The sequence below is a fragment of the Schistosoma mansoni genome, chromosome 4, assembly GCF_000237925.1.
Source record: "Schistosoma mansoni strain Puerto Rico chromosome 4, complete genome".
Classification (NCBI taxonomy): domain Eukaryota; kingdom Metazoa; phylum Platyhelminthes; class Trematoda; order Strigeidida; family Schistosomatidae; genus Schistosoma; species Schistosoma mansoni.
This window is the reverse complement of record NC_031498.1, coordinates 1,926,232-1,944,431: the sequence shown is the minus strand read 5'-3', so window position 1 is coordinate 1,944,431 and position 18,200 is coordinate 1,926,232. Positions and strand designations below refer to the sequence as shown.

At 34.6% G+C, this 18,200-nt stretch overlaps 1 protein-coding gene across 2 annotated transcripts in view; it reads right to left on the bottom strand.

Moving 5' to 3' along the window:
• Positions 1–10,514: 10,514 nt before the first annotated feature.
• The window catches only part of Smp_092320.1 (ell related), a gene marked incomplete at its 3' end in the record, with an annotated part of 17,294 nt that continues 9,608 nt past the window's right edge, over positions 10,515–18,200 (bottom strand). For both annotated transcript variants that reach the window (XM_018796519.1, XM_018796518.1), the window contains 2 exons: positions 11,888–12,005; positions 10,515–11,118 (listed from right to left, as the gene is read on the bottom strand). In XM_018796519.1, coding sequence (XP_018651653.1) covers positions 10,515–11,118; positions 11,888–12,005 — 722 coding nt within the window. The remainder of the gene's footprint in view (positions 11,119–11,887; positions 12,006–18,200) is intronic.

Below are 18,200 nucleotides of genomic sequence, written 5' to 3'. Positions count from 1 at the left end.
CTGGCTTCAGTATCCTGAGGGAACAAATGGTGTATGAATCAATTGTTGGTCACCGGTTACCATGGGACTGCATTTTCTTATGATGCTCGACTGCCTTATAGACCAGACCTTTAAGTCAAAGTGTCCGGTTGTGGCCCCCTAAGAAAACCACCTGCTTCAGTTTGGGCACCTGGGAAGTATCACATCCTTCACACAAATCAAATGAGATTTGTGTGGTGCATATATATCTGTTGCTCCTTTGTACCACTATTTATGTGTTTAAGTAAAAAAATAAATAAAATATCCCATACACGCGAACAAATACAGATGAAGACAACTGATGTAGCAGCAGCCTCTGCATCATTAGGCCTCAGTATACACATAGCAAAACGCAAGATCCTCAAATACAACACGGAGAACACCAACACAATCATAATTGATGGTGAAACTCTGGAAGATGTGGAATCTTTCACGTATCTGAGAAGCATCATCGATGAACAAGAAGGATCCGGTGCAGATGTACGGGAGAGGATTGTCAAAGAAAGGATAGTATTACTACACTTGAGGAATATATGGAACTCAAAAAGACTATTGACCAACATCAAATTCAGAATCTTCAATACATACGTCAAGACAATTCTATTATACATAGCTGAATCGTGGAGAACTACTACAACCATCATCAAAAAGGCGCTGGTATTTCTAAACTATTGTTTACGCAAGAAATTCAATCTCCGTTCGTCAACAACCTACTGTGGCAGGGAAAATACCAGTTTCCAGATGAAGAGGTAAATAAGAAAAGCTAACCCAAGTGGATAGGACATACATTACGGAAATCATCATACTGCATCACGAAGCAAGTGCCTACTTGGAATGCTGAAGAGAAAGTGAAAAGAGGAAGACCAAGGGACAAATCAAAATCAGACATCAAAGGAATGAATAGCAACTGGAAGAGATTGCTCAGGACAGAGTTAATTATTAGTAATCATTAATAAAGTAACGAAATCATTTTCTAAATTTTTTAATTTTTGAGAGAATTGGAAAATATTGTTTTCGATTAGATCCTCATGAGGATCTAATCGAAAACAATATTGTTCGCTTATATATGTTGTTCTAAATCACAATATGGGAATTTTTCAAATCGGAAAATAACTAGAACTCAATGTATTATATACTAAACATTTCAGTGATTTTTCTATAGTTTCTATAGTCTTCAACACTCAATTTTTGACAAACGGTAAGGAATTTTTGAGACATTATCACATATTGAAGATTAAATTAGAAAAGATCTTCACACCTAATAAATTAATATCTGAACTTTCCACTTACGTAATGATGAAAATAAACCTTGACAATAAGGTTGGTCTTCAAATCACCTGGAGATTTCACCAAATCAGGCCACAGTAATACACTTAACTGGAGTGTTAAAGTTTGAGCTATCATGTTTATTATTTTCAGTTATTCTGCATTGAAATGCACCTTCAAAAAAGATTTGAAGTGTTCTCTTCATACTTACGTCAACTGTTTCATTTTCTATCTGTGATTCAATAATTAATGCTTGTTGGTAGAATCTATTATAATCTGAGGTCTGATCCGTCCAATATGCATTTTCCCAACTGTTGACCGACCCAACTAAGCAGATACAAAAGACAAAGACTGTAGAGCAAACTCTACTGTAAAAAGTTGAATAAATATGATTACAATCTCTTCAAATATATGTTGCAGGAATGGCTTAGTTCGAGACATAGAAGCAGTGACCTCCACTAGATAAGTAATTTATTTGCCTGTAATAATTCGCTTACACCTCCATCCCACTTACCAAATGGTCTTGATCTATCGTGTGGTCTTTCTCGTGTTGAATGACATTTTAGGAAACACCTCACATCAGTGTTCACATAACACGGAACGAAGAAGATTCAGGTATTTTATAGAAAACAATACCCTTAAATCATTGTGTCAGTAATTCGCTTGTGATAGATCTTTCAGTGAGAAACCGTAAACTGTGTAGTTAATCAAGAGAACACTGAGCCAGTTACTCACCCGTGATAAACAGATTAGTATCGCGCCATATTAGTAATCAGATTAATATCCAAGGACATAAGCATCGCAGGCAATAGATGGAGGTTGGGTGATAGAGTGGATTAAGTGAAGTTAAACATGAACACAATTACGTGCCTGCTCAGTGGTCTAAGGTTTAAGTGTTCGGATACGAAACCAAAGGTCCTAAGTCCGATTCCTGCTGCCTGGGTAGTGAACACGTACTGGGGAGTCATATGCAAGGATGAGATGGCCATTCAATAGTTCCAGGCTATCAATGGCCTAGCAGTGGAATCCAGGACGCGCGTTTCGTCCTATTTGGGACTCGTCAGATGGATGTACCTGCATCTCAGAGTTGATGTTCACTCTGGGAGGAACTCGAACCCAGTACCCTCGCTTCAAACGCCATCACGTTATCCACTCGGCCAATGAGTCCTGATAGCCACTTGCTTGTGCGATGGGGTGAAGTTTAAATTCACTTAGTATTGCTTGTTTGAATTTTCCCATCGATGTGTTAGGACTGTAACTGGTCAGTCTCTAATTGGCATATGTGCATACTGTGCGTATTGCCTCGATATAGCCTCAATTCACAAGCATGTCTTCAGTGAGTTGATATCTCACGGTTGCTCAGTTTCGTGGATTGGTTGAAGATAGACATTAACACCGTTGGATGGTGGCTCAGTGGTCTAGAGGTTAAGCGCTCGCGCGCAAGACTGATAGGTCATGGGTTGGAAACTCGCGAGGCGGGATCATGGGTGCGCACTGCTGAGGAATCCCACGATAGGACGAAACGGCCGTCCAGTGCTTCCAGGTTCTCCATGATGGTCTAGCTTCAATTGACTCAAGATTTCAACTATGAAAATACCGAAATCTCCACAAAAAACCACTTCTGATAAAATGAAATTCACATTCGTTGCGCAGGTAAGCGGATAACTAGACTCATCAGCTATGTGGGAAATGCACTGAGCATTTGAAGCGAAAAACATTGGGTTGGAGTCCCGGATTACTTAACGTCTGTAGCTATGAATTATGATTATTTCAGCTATTCCAATCAGGAAGTTTGAACCTAGTGATATGGCTCAGATCAGCAGTCAATGATTTCACAGGCTGATGGTATATCTTAATCAGTCATCATCCATCTTTCTTTTAACTTAGTTTGGTGCCATCCATTGTGACTGAAGAAATAAAGAAGGTTTAGAGGAGTAACTTTTTCGAATGGAACAAGTTGCATTATTATCTAAAGTTCAACGAGAAATTGTATCATGGAAATAGTTTACAGTTCAGAGTTATGGGGATAACTGTTGAAATAATAGATATAATTATGAAAATCGGAAGAGGGTAATAAGAACTGATTAGTTCATATGAAAAACTGGAACAGTTGTTAAGATCATTGTAGGAATGAGAGGTTAAACCAAATTTTTTAGCTTATAGATTTAGACTTGAACTGGTAAATTGATAAAATCACTGTAATTTAGACATTTTTGATTTGCATTCCGTTTGAACCTACTTTTTTGACTGTATAAATAAATATGGTAGATAATCCTGGAGAAGCAATACGACTATAATTTACAAGACGCTCCAGAAATAAACTTTTGAATATTTCCCACTTTTCTTGTAGGTCATCTATGATAATGCTCTAAGATGTGTTTAGAAGGCGTTTGCTTTGTGGGTTGAACTTAAGTTGCTCCATAAGAACAAGTAAATTTACAAGTTAACATGCTTACTTATCGAATTAAAAAGTGGGCAAGCAATAACAGGATATCGTTTGACCTACCACTGATAAGTATGAATAGTTATTGAGTAGAGTTCAATTCATATTGTTGAGGGGTCAATCAAATCTAAATGCTTTATCCGAATACCTCAAGCATATAAAATGACCTATGATTTGTCACTAATTCTAATAATGGCAACAGAATGATCTTTGTGATCTACTACTATCATGTTTTAACTTAATCACAACCTATAAATCTTGATACCACCAATATTGTGGAATATATGGTTGCTCGTTAGAATGAACAAATCCTTAGAATTCCTTAACAGAAATATAGGTTAGGACAATTGTCAAATCTTTAGGTACAAAATAGGATTGATCTTAGTGATGAACACATTTCATTTATTGTGCTTCAAAACAGAACAGTTGAAAAAGACCAACGAACCAAAAGTAATGATGGCAAAAATAATAATAAGGTCTAACTGGGACAATATGAGTTCAGGACAATTAAGAATATCTTAAGAGTATAAATGACACACTTTTATGCATAAATGATGATTGACATTTGTATACCCCAATCTGGTTATATAAATCCAGTAAATTAAATGAAATCCTAAAAGAGAACCAATACTTATAAACCGGAGAGGATGTTTCCTGAATCGAGGACAAATATAACAACAAAAATCCATCAAGGGAAGTTGTTTCATTATTGATAGCAACATTTTTTAACTTCTTTAATAAAACTTTACTACAATCTGGGGAATATCAAAATTAGTAATGAAGTAATCACTGTAAAGAAGCTCCTTGATTATTAGCACGCGCTATCTGACGCACACACAGATGAGGATAAATTATTTTATCTTCTTTGTTTGTCTGTAAAAAGCGATAAATATTGAGTTATAAGTAGTGGCTCCAAATTGTCTTCAATGGCGCGGATGAATTCATTCTTCATCATTCCTTGGTTTCTGAACACCAAAATCTTATACCTTCCTTTTTCAACATCTACTATTTTCTACTACTCCCGATACTGTTAACATTTCTACTACTCTGGGATTTGTCATGATGCTTTCATCTCGCTGTGTTATGAAAACTTGAGCTGACGCACATGTGTCACGTTTTATGTTGGATATGACTTTGTAATGAGGATATATCTAGCTGACAAGTCCTAAAAATTGAACGAAACGAGCCTACTGTATCCTACTGCTAGCTAGATCCTATCTATTGTGTAAAATTATGTTATAATGGCTATATCAGGACAATCTGCACGGGATGCATATATGCTAACTAAGACTGATCGAATCTCAGTCAGAATATCAACAACAGTATAACTCAAACTACTACGAATTAGAAATAAAATACTCATACTTTTTATTTAACGAATTCATTTTTTCTCTTGAAACATCTTGTTTATGATTTATGTATTCAACTATTACTGATATTCATATATATACAGTTGAAATCATGAGTCAATTGAAGCTAGACCACTATGGGAAACCTGGAAGCACTAAACGGCTGTTTCGTCCCATTGTGGGAGTCCTCATCAGTGCGCACCCACGATCCCGATCCGCGATATTCGAACCAAGGACCTGTCAGTCTCGCACTCGAGCGCTTAATCTCTAGACCACTGAGCTAGGCGGCATCCAACGGTGTTGATGTCTAACTTCAACCAATCCACGAAGTTGAGCAACCATTTCACCAATGTCATCAGTGAGTTGATATCTCCCAACGGACCTGGTTGAACTCCACTGGTCACTGCTTCTCATTGGAACTGCAGGAAGTACCTCATGGGGCCAGTCACTAGTGAGCATATAATAAGGGGGTTGTTTGTGGAGATTTTTACTAACTTTTATATATAGTTGAAATCATGAGTCAATCGATGCGGGCTCAGTGGTTTATCGGTTAAGTTCTCGCGCGCGAGACTAGTAGGTCCTGGGTTCGAATCTCGCGAGGCGGGATCATGGATACGCACTGATAAGGAGTCCCACAATAGGACGAAACAACCGTCCAGTGCTTTCAGGTTTTCCATGGTGGTCTAGCTTCAATTGACTCATGATTTCAACAATATATATAAAAATTACTAAAAATCTGCGCAAACAACCCTATTACTGATATTGTTAATACTTCTACTATTCTGTAGTTTATTTTGATCATTTCATCTTATTGTGCTAATTAAATGCGGGACAAATTGAATCAATCTACATATTGTTCAAGATTCTATGTTTCTCACAACTGGCACAACTTGTGGTGGTAGTTATTAACACTTGAAATAAATAACCATAGCTCAATAGAAAACAAAAAGTTATGCATAAATCTCACTTTGAATCAAATCAATGATGACAACAAACACAAACAATGAGTATGACAATCGTATAAAATGAATTCCTAGTCATATATATATAATAGATGCAAATAAATTTACAATCAGCTGATCTCAAATTGTAACCAATCACATGTTCAGGTATCCTAAGGTCATTAAAACTGAAAATATATACGACATCATTTGTACTATTACTAAAAAGTTTTATTGTTCGAGTTATTATTCATTGTAAAATAATTTTTTAGAAAATCTAACTTATTAGAGTAAATTAGTCTTTTGTAAATGCTATTTCAAGCATGATTCCCATCGGAAGTACGCATGATTTGGAGTGCTAATCTTTTGTTATGATGACGATAAGATTTTATCTCTATAATCAACCTTAGTAACTCGTTATGTAATTTTAATCAGTTATCTAAAATTTTCTTACTTCAATCAATCAATATAGCTTACTTACTTACGCCTGTTACTCCCAATGGAGCATAGGCCGCCGACCAGCTTTCTCCAACCTACTCTGTCCTAGGCTTTCTTTTCTAGTTCTATCCAACTTTTGTTTCAAACCAAAAAACGCCAATCAATATAGCAACACGTATAAATTACATTTATCCATAAAACTCTTCAAGTATCTATGTAATCAGATTGTTCGGAAATGCATTACGTAAATATATCATATAAGCCTGATAACGTTTATTTTCTCATTGCATTATTGAGAAAAAAAAGAAACTGTTATAAACGTAGGATACTTGTTATAACTCTAGGGTTTCTTGTTATAATAGTCCTTTCACTTTTTACACGTATGTGGGACGTTAATTTACCCTAGACGAATATCTACATTAGATTCCCTCCCAGTGTCGTCTATTCTACAGGACTTCAACACAACTCAGATCAAGAATACGAGATTAGCCTGACTAGAACGTCAATATATTTCCACACCAAAATCCGACACAATCCAACCATAAGGAACAGTCAGTCGATAATAATTATAAATAATGAAGATAGAGGAATATATAACACCTGTCACACTAACCACATGTCTGACTCAGCAAAACAACCAATCATTATCATTCTCGCCCACACATCAGAAACATTTCGTTTAACGAAATAGTACTAAACAAGGATTATTCTTAATTTTATCAATGTGGATTCAATACACTATAAATGACTGATCATTTTGTATAATCATAATAGTAACTTAAATCTCAATACACAACCAAGTCTTTAATTTCTACAGATGTAGTACAAGTACAAACAACTGAATTAAATTTAAATAATTATCAACTTATTAAAGTATCATGTATATAACCCGATGTACAATAGAATAAGCTCCAATTGTACGAACAAATTATACTTTTTAAGCAAAGATGGATACTGGCTAGCAGTGGAATCTAGTTTGACGCTCGTTACGTCCTGTTTGGGACTCGTCAGCTGGATATATCTACATCTCAGAGTTGATGTTCACTCTAGGACTCGAACCCAATATCTTTCACTTCAAACGCCATCACTTTACCCACTCAGCTACTGAGTCCTGATAGCAACTTGCTTGTGAGATGGGGGTGAAATTTCTTAAATTCATTTAGTATTGTTTGTTTGAATCTTCCCATTGACTGACCAGTTGCAGTCTTAAATATCAATGGGAAGATTCAAACAAACAATACTAAATGAAGGGGTTTTTTGTGGAGATTTAGTATTTCTCATAGTTGAAAGAGTGAGTCAATTGAAGCTAGACAACCATGGAAAACCTGGAAGCACTTGACGGCTGTTTCGTCCTGTTGTGGGACTCTTCAGCAGTGCGCATCCACGACCTCGCCTCGCGGGATTCGAACCCAAGACCTACCAGTCTCGCGCCAGAGCACAGGTGCTTTTCATCAATTCTTCCTAATCAGTTTCTTTGTTGAAATGAATCACAAAAACCGTGTCAATCTTTATTCACATTATATATATATATATATATATATATATATATATATATATATATAACATAAGTATGAAACTGTTTGTTTACATTTATTTATACCTCATTGTGTGAATAAACATCAAAAAAATATTGTTTTATTGTTAAAAAGAGATAGAGAAAAAAAGGAGAAGCAACCAAATCAATTTAGTCAATATGAAATTGACATTCACATAGATATAGATAGAACCACCATTTTAATCATAACACCAAAATAAATAATCATAATATTTACATAGAAATAAAGACAAACGTATGTATGTATGTATGTGTGCGAATGGACAAAGTTCACAGAAAGCGACAGAGAGAGAAAGAAACAATATGCCCACAAAAAACGACAAAAAAGAAGGAAGAGAAACAGAGAAACCAGACTTACGAATAGGTAGATTTTAACTGTTGCATTATAATAATGCGCTATGAAAGACCGATTAATTACATCACAACAAATTACAATAGTTATTCACTTTCATATGAAACATACATACATACAGCGGAGACAGCAGTAGCGGTGTAATAATACAAACAGATGTAGAATAAAGAAGTGATAGAGAAAAAAAAGAATGGAATTAACAGTCATAATACAACAATGAACACAAGTGAACAAATAAATTTTTTAACTCTGTTTAGATGAAATGCTTACTGAACATGAAGAATACCACAGAGAGAGAGAGAGAGAGTGTACAAACCAACTATCAATAGGGGTAAAAAAAAGTGAAATAATCTTCATTCAACATTATGAACAATAATGTTATTGGTAAATACATACATCATTGAGATAAATTTGTATTCGGAAAAATGTGAAGAGATAGCAAACTTCAAATCACCGGACAAATGAATTAAAAGCGATGATAATAATAATAATAATAATAATAATATCGAAGATCAATAAACCGTAACTAGAAGATGTTAAGAAGGTTAAACATCTCCTCTCTCTTTCTCTCTCTCACTCTCGTACATACACAAACACATGAAAAAAAAGAACGCTATGAAGGAAAGGAGGAAGGAAGACTCGGTGGAGACGAGCAAAGGGAAGCATAAATTACAAATCAACTATCCATATGTAATTGTTTAATAAATGGAATGCAAAACAGTCGTAATAATAATCACGGGAATTTTAAAGTCTAGAATAAAGAAAAATAGAGATCTCAAATAACATACATCATCATAATAATAAACATGTGTACACACTGTCACAGAGCTGATCATCTATCTTGTATAACAAACACATTGAATGTCGATCATTTTAACCAATGTATTATAGAGGTGAAATGGAACAAAGTAATTCACGAATCTTTCAACAACAACAACAACAAAGACCGTAACAACAACAAGAGAAAAAAACACAAAGAGAAATAATACAGATACATCTTGGGATCTTAGGTATATATAATTCATGTTTATAATATTTAAGTATCTTTTTTATCAGTAAGAGCATGGACAAAAGAAATTTTTTAATTCATTTTATTGATGAAATGTAAGGTAATAAATGCCTCACTACATTTTGTATATATATATAAATATATGTCAATTGGATAGAGCTCATCAACTTATTCGAAACTAGTTGTTTCCAAGATTAGAATAGGAAATGCTTATATCAATGATAATAACAATAATATTAATAATACTGTGTTGGATCATTCACAGATGATAGTTTTGTTTAATTGGAACAATAACATCAACTATCGATAAGGTTGCAGTAACTGGGTCACAATACCAACATACATTATTCCATCGAGAGAGAGAGGGGGGAGGAGGAATATATAGCAACGCTAAGATTAATTAAAGGAATGTTTTCTTGACTACATATTTTTGTAAATATATAATATGACTTATCTTTTTTTTAATGATTATGTTTAATGAATTAACTGTAAAAGAAAACTGTGTATAGGATAGATACATCAGTAAATAAACACAGGGGTAATTAAAAAAAAAAGAGAAACATTGAAAAACTAGTAGTAGTCAGTGCGTATGACAGAACACCATATATATGTATATGTAAACACCAGTAATAACACAGATTATTGTAAATTTATAAAAAATAAATTGAGAAAAGAAAGACAAAATCAACCAAAACATAAGCACAAAACAAAATTGAAGAGAAGAAACAAACAAATCTTACATAAATTAATCAAAGTTAACAATGATGTGTGCTTTATTTATGTATACAGGAATAATGGTAGCTCAACTAACTACTCTCTCTCTCTCTCTAGTTCATACCACATATTCATCATGAATGCAATCATAGCAACATTTTTTTAAAAAAAAAAAGTAATAATAAGTGTGAAATAGCCGGTACAAGACAACTATTGATATAAGAGGTTGGCAAGAAAATTGAAACATTTATTGAACCGAAAGACAACGAGAAAGAGAGGGAGGGTGGGTGGTTGAGAGAGAGAGAGAGAGAGTCAAATACACCGCGCATAATCTTTGAGAGAATTAAGTTTTTCTAGTCTTATTAGGTGTAAAATGATAAGAAAGGAAATAAGTAGCTGTATTATTCATTCTCAGTTATGCATAGTCTTTCAAACTTGATTACATGGGAGTAGGTTTGAATAATCGCTTGAATCAGTTAGTAATTGACGATGACAATTATTCATAAGACGATTATTATTTTTATTCTCATTATTATCAGATGATTGAGTAATATTGTTGTTAGACATTGAAGAAATTTTATTAAATGATGATTTCATTGAAATAGATTTCATATTATTATTATTACACCTAGAAAGACGATCAATTTTATCGCCTGTTACATCACCATTAGTAGTAACAGGTAGAATACGATCACGATGACGACCACCATTATTGTTGTGTTGTGATACAGCAAGCCTTTGTTTTAACAATCGTAATTTATGTACCATCAATGTTAATTGAATTTCATCATCACGATATTTTTGTGAACGAGAACGACGTATAAATTTATCTAATTGATTTGCTAAATGTGTTGTAGTAGCACTATCGAAACCTTCAGTTCTAGTAGCTTCTAATAATTGACTTCGTAGATTACTGACAGTTTTCCAAATATCCGAGAATGAATGATACATTCTAAGATAGGTTGGATAGGTACATTCAAATTCAGCTAAATACATTGAAGCTTGTTCTGATGTTGAGATTTCTGGATAAAGCCTTAGGAAGGAAAAGGATATAAATATAATTGTTTTAAAAAAAATATTCACAACTTTACATGCTGTTAAAATTCATCTATTGTATGAAAATCTCAGTTTATTGGTTAGATTTAACTGTCATAACTCAAGATATCACAAAATACTAGACAGGCTTAGAGTTGTTTAACTACTCGAACGAGAACCAGTCCCTTAGATGTGGTATGGTCGCAGTGACTTATTGATTAACGCACTCAACTTTCAGTTCAAGGTTCGAATCCCACTCCGCACACTTCTGCTTGGGAATCCCAGTAGTATCTGTAAATTCCTGATGAATGAGTAATTCTTTAAGATATTACAAATCCTAGTCTGCAGACACATACATTCAATATAGAGTTCAATATGTGGTTCTCAAACATATATTCTGACAATATGAATAATATATATGTAAATTGTGTGACAACATTGCTTGTATGAAAAATGCTACTAACATATTCACAGAAAACTATTCAAGGATTACAAATTAACTATCTACAAGACGCTACACAAGAACCAGTTGGCAATCTATTCTAAGTTGTATCATAATTGCTGTGAATAGTTTTGGAAGAGGATAATGATAATCCAAAGAAACATCTAAGCAGAAGTTTGAACATCTCATACCATTATAACCTGAAACATTGTCTTTCAGAAAAAATACCATTTGTCTGAAGGTAGATTATGTCGAATCTAACAGTATTGCTTTACAATAAACAGATTTAAATATTAACTATGTATAAATAATTAAGAGAACATACCGGTCGATTTCAGCCAATTTACTGCTCAAATCGCCTATATGAAAACCATCTGTTCCGACAATACTTTGAGACAAAGCTGGTTCAGTTACACCATATGCTGGTGTATTTGTTGTATTACCTAAAAATATGAAAGGATGGGAGAAATAGACAAAAGATAAGCAAGAAATGAAACAAAAACTAAATATATAAATATTAGACTAGTACATTCAATAAGTTTCCATTTCATTAAAATCAGATTGTTCGAAATAAGTACAGTATACTTATAGGCATCTCTTAAAGAAATACATACTTTACTTAAACAAATATGAGCTATCTTTGAAACAGACTTAGTACTGATAAATTTTATTATTTAATGTTATATTACCGGTTATAAACAAAACATAAAGTATTTTCATAGTTGAGAGCGTGGGTCAATTGAAGCTAGACCAACAGGAAAAACCTGGAAGCACTGGACGGCCGTTTCGTCCTATTGCGGAACTCCTCAGTAATGCGCATCCACAACCTCGCCTCACGAGATTCGAATCCAGGACCTACGAGTCTCGCGCCAGAGCACTTAACCGATAGACCACTGAGCCGGCATCCGATGGTGTTTATGTCTAGCTCCAACCAATCCACGAAGTTGAGCATCCATTCATCAATTGTCTTCAGTGAGTTTCTATCTCACAACAGACCTGATTTGAACCCCACTAGTCACTGCTTCTCACTAGAACTCCTGGATTTAGCTCTCGAAGTCAGTCACTAGTACATGTTTCATGCAGAGGTCAGTTTTGAGATAGTCTTTATTCATGACTAATATTTTTGTAAGAGAGAACTACTACTGAAAAACGTTTAAATTTGAAGCATTACTTTTGAGTAGCTCAATTGACTGATATTTATATCAAAATACGTCAAGCGGTAAGACAATAATACAGAGTCATTTGTCTGATAAATTATTAACCGCTTTGTCCAATAACATAACAGGTTGAAGTAACATGTATCCCGTCATCAGATCAGACGTTTCATCAATAATTTCAAAAGTATTAACTTTGTTTTAACCTTTGTTTAAGTGCTATATATGTAAATTAACAGGATGAAGTGATCATTCCTAAAGTGCACATTTGTTCACTTTGAAATGATAAACGAAAGATAAATGCAAAACTGCAACGTATACAAAATAAAACAGAATGGCATAAAAATAATGAATGACAGTGTCATGAATAAACGAGAGGAATTTTTATTACCGAAATTGCAATGAAGTGAAAATCCGCTAGATTTTAAAAATTACAATAACTTCGACGGAGTGCATCAAATTTATTTATTAATTCATTTAAATAGATAAACAATAATACAAAGGGCCACACAAATCAGTGAATTTGTGTATGGGCTGAAATACTTTCTGAGTGCCCAAACTGAAGCAGATGCTTTTCTTAGAGCGCCATTTCCCCTGTCTTTGACCCAGAGGTCTAATCTATAAGGTAGTGGAGAAACGTTAGGAGCAGTCCCATGGTAGCTAGTGACCAACAATAGGTTCATACGTTATTTGTTCCTTCAAAATTCTGGAGCACATGTGCACAATTGGTTTGGAATCACGGTTTTCCAACTCCCCCTAGGTGGATCCTCCGTACCCACTAACTCAGGTAAAAGCACCGAACATTCGTTTTTCGTCCTCCGAATTTTGCAAACAACGCCCCCGCTGCCAGAAGGCAGTGAGTAGGAATTCCCTGGTAGTAGCTGTATACGCGTGGCCATACGACAGAATTTCGAGAAAGAGAGAGCGGTCTCTCATCTTCCTCAGCCGTACCATGGCATTTGGGAGCTCATCGGAAGATATACATGATACGCTATTTGTATTACATTAACTTATTATTATTCAAGCTTAGCACAGAAATAATATGATTCAGCCTAAATTTTTTTTCCATAAAAGTTGGTTCCATGGCATTTTTTTTATGTAATAATAGCCAGCATACAATAGTTAAAGTGACTAACTTCAGAATCTCCAAATTACTTTTATCCTTAAAGTTATAACAAGCATTTAATGAATGATATTCACAAATGCGAAGCTTTCACAATACACACTTTAAATTAACCCATTTACCCATTAGTTGGATGTGAGAGCTAACAATAACACACAGATCCCCAAACCGAAGTAGATGGAGTGGAATTCGAATCTGAGACTGAGTGATTGAGAGTCGAACGACTAAACTATCATTTCACCACTACTATCAATATCATACGCACAAATATATTAATAAGAGTTAATATCAGAAGGGGTTTTGTGGAGATTTAGTATGTTCCATAATAGGACGAAACGGCCGTCCAGTGCTTCCAGGTTTTCGATGGTGGTCTGGCTTCAATTGACTCACGCTTTCAACTATGAAAGAGTTAATATCTTATAAAAACATACAAGTAGTACACTCGACAATAATGTTTGTTTATGAGGGAGAGTATGATGATAGCAATTTGCATTTTCTTGACATTTTGTTAAACAGTAAGAAGATGGATCAATCAATAGAAATGTTTTCAGAAAAAGTTCATCTGAGTGTTAATACATACACACACCTCAGCTTGGTTAGTTGTTTTACAGAGTTAGATAAATATAATACGATAATGCAATAAACAGAAAAATTAGACTATGTATGTTTATTGTGAATGGTTACCGATTAAAGATTTTGAGGAGACATATGCATACAGTGAGCAGAAATTCAGAAACATGGACTGTTCATAAGAAACCTCTTTTTGAAACGACATTTCAACGGAGATATAGATAGTTTACTTATATGGTAAGCTGATTAGAACTGCAAAAATGACTTCTTATACGGTTAATTATTGCTTGTCATTTTTTAGTTTTTTTTGAATTGACAAATTTAGCTCACCAGTCTATGGAAAAAGATATTTGCAAGTCTATCACTAGACAGTTTAACCAATGCAATAGTGAACATCTTCCTTCGTGGCTTGGAAAATGTCACAAACAGTTTCCACTTTGAATTCTCAAGACAATTATATAAAATACTAACGAAGTTACATCCTTACTCAGCTGAACTCAATCACTTTAATTATGCACTGAAGTCGTTGACCATTATGGTATTTTAAACAGCTTTGGAAGTTTTCAGTAAAATTCATTCCTAAGACTCTCTAAACTAAAGACAAGCCAGAATTGATGGGAATGTCAATTATCTAAGGTTGTTATAGAATTATATAACTGAATGGTATACAATTAATTGTTAATTGATAGTCAACCGGAGCGAAAGTTTATGTTTCCAAGTTCAGTGTCATACGCTGGAGGTGATGTGGCCTCTGAGCTTGATGGATTGGCTTTGAAGCTTTCAATATTCTTCTAAACAACAACATTAGCACGTACTTCAAATAGAAGTGAGTTAGTAAAATTTCTTCATAGGTGGCTAACAACGTGCTTTGTTGATCTGAAACTTGGTTGGTCGTTGTTTATACGTGTTTTTTCTCATGACCTGAACTCTGACCTTACAGTTGTTAATCTTTTTTCTTATTGATCGATGGATTAAGTTGATTTCAGTGCACATATTGATCAACGCTTAATTAGAGTCACAAGCTTCTAAAGATTCTTTGGTTGTTTTTCTCAGTTGAACTAATGGTCACAGTTGTCCACATGCATCAATATGAGCGAAGCTATATCATGTAGACGTAGATGAAGAGGGCATCCACTTTATCCTGCATGGTGTTTATTGAAATCAATCTCGAGATAACATTTGGCATGTCTTCGTTTGCCATTGTTTTCTTTGGTCCGGAACAACGGTCTTGTTCGCTTTCGGATTACATTTATTCATGGTGGTCTTAATAATCTGTTTATGACCTCGGATAAGTTCTTCATGTGAGGTAAAACTATCCTGTTTGCCGAATTTCGATTTTTTTATTTAGTTGTAGGTTTGATCAGCAGTTCTAAATAAAACTTTGTGAGTAGCCAATTTTCAAATTACATTACATAGGTATTCTCTTTTATTTTTCAAATAACTGCAATCCAATTACTCGTTTGAATAGTGCTCGTATACAGTTGATTTTGTGAGGCATTAAGTTATTGGTTTCGATCGGTATGGACTGATTTCCGGTAAATATGAGCATCCATCTTTTTCGTGTTGGTTCTGGTGATCAACATATTTAATGATGAGAGTTTGTTATCTATTTCTACCTCTAATGTGAATTTTATGTCGTTTAACACGTAGTTGATCAAATTATTAGTACTTTCCAGATTATTTTTTTCGGATGATGACGAATGTGTCGTTCATATAAAGTATACAAATTTTTGGTTTGATCGTTGGCAGGATTGAAGTTTTCTAGCCTTAGAATATATGCTTCCGTAATTAATCCGAATATCGGTGAACCCACTGAAGTTCCTTTTGTTAGTATATTTTCGAGTTAGAGGTATGTTATCAATGAGGTCAATCAGGTTTTAGCATTGAAACTTGATTAAGAAAAATTTGGCAAGAAGAATGAATCATCTGTCCTTTGGTATATTTGGTTGGATAGAGGCAAATAAGACAATAGCATTGGAAGATACCTTCAATTCGTTGTTGGCAATTTGAATATTTTTGATTTTATCTATGAACTGTCTCGGAGATTTGATCTAGTGATCACACAAGTCCGTCAGGTATTTTAACGTCTTCGATATTTCCTGAAGGATTGTACGTAGAGATCTCTGGAAGCGCAACGACTGGTCATACAGTGATGTTCGGCTTATATAATGTTGGTATACTATAGAACAGATAAACAATAGGTTCATTTGACTTCATTCTCCATAGATCTTATTTTGTCAACAGTTCCGCTTAGACAAGTTTGTTGAGAGCCCCGTTGATTTTATTATAAATGTTTTTGGATAGGATTATCTTCCATTGGTTGATATGCACTATCGTCTTTGAGTAGCTCCTCAGACCTCTGAATGTAGTCTTCTTTATTCATGAATACCGTGGTATGTTCTTTATCAGCAGGAATTATGATTGTGTTTTTCTGTATTTTCAGTTACGTTAACGCCATTTGTTCACGCATGGTAATTTAATAGTAATTTTTCTTCCAGGTTTTCGATGGTGGTCTAGCTTCAATTGACCCATGATTTCAACTATGAAAATACTAAATTCTCCACAAAACCCCCTCTGATCTATAATCATATGCTCACTAGTGACTGACTTCGAGAGATATTTCCTTGAGTTCTAGTGGGAAGTAGCGACCAGTGGAGTTCTACCAAGTCTGTTGTAGAGATATCAACTCACTGAAGACAATTGGTGAACGGTCGCTCAAAATCTCGGATTGGTTGAAGTTAGACATTAACACCGTTGGATACTGGCTCAGTGGTCTATCGGTTAAGTGCTACGGCGCGAGACTGGTAGGTCCTGGGTTCGAATCTCGCGAGTGCGGGATCGTGGATGCGCACTGCTGAGGAATCCCTTAATAGAACGAAACGGCCGTCTAGTGCTTCCAGGTTTTCGATGGTGGTTTAGCTTCAATTGACTCATGATTTCAACTATGAAAATTTTTCTTTTGTTGAACCTGGAGTACTACTGTTTCTTTTAGTTTTTGTTGAGTTTCTTCATTTAGTAGTGAAATTTCGAGTGATAACTCTAGTGTTTTTTTGACACATTTTCAGTATTGTAGTTCATTTTTGAAAAAGCTGTTCTTCTACCTAAGTCAGGGGCTGTTTGAAGAGTTCACTACGCAATCATTTGTTTCTGCTTCGACTGGCAGTTGAGAGATTTTGGTTGATTTTAGTGTTTTGTCTCTGTCTTTTATGTCGTTTGTATGATGTTTTGATCTCAATTAAGGTTGTCTTACAAAAGGTCAGTTTAGACCTAAATAACTCAATAGTAACGCATCAGGCTGTGAAGCTATATATATAACAGATTATAATATAGTAACCCAGAGAACTGAAATTAATGGTTATCGATTATAAAATGTCTGATGCTTTGTGTAAGCCACGTGTGTTTATGTAAGTCATGTGAGTAAGGAATAAGCAACAACATTAACACACAGAATATATAATTTATGGTCACTATTATGAACAGATGAACACATTGTTTTATCTAACAAAATAATACCAGTTTTAATGTAAAATATGAATGTCAATTATATACTTAAAATAAGGCAGAAAAATTATCTGAGATATTGCTATACATCGAAGCTACATCCTAGTACAAAACACCATAAAAATAATTTAGGTTAATTTAAATCTAACTCGTCAAATAAAGAATGATGTTTCGTTCTACTGCCCCCAAATGCCCTGGTACGGCTGAGAGTGGAGAGAGTACGCTCTCCCTCTCAAACTGCTCTCACATGGCCACGCTTATATAGCCACTACCACGGAAGTCCTACTCAC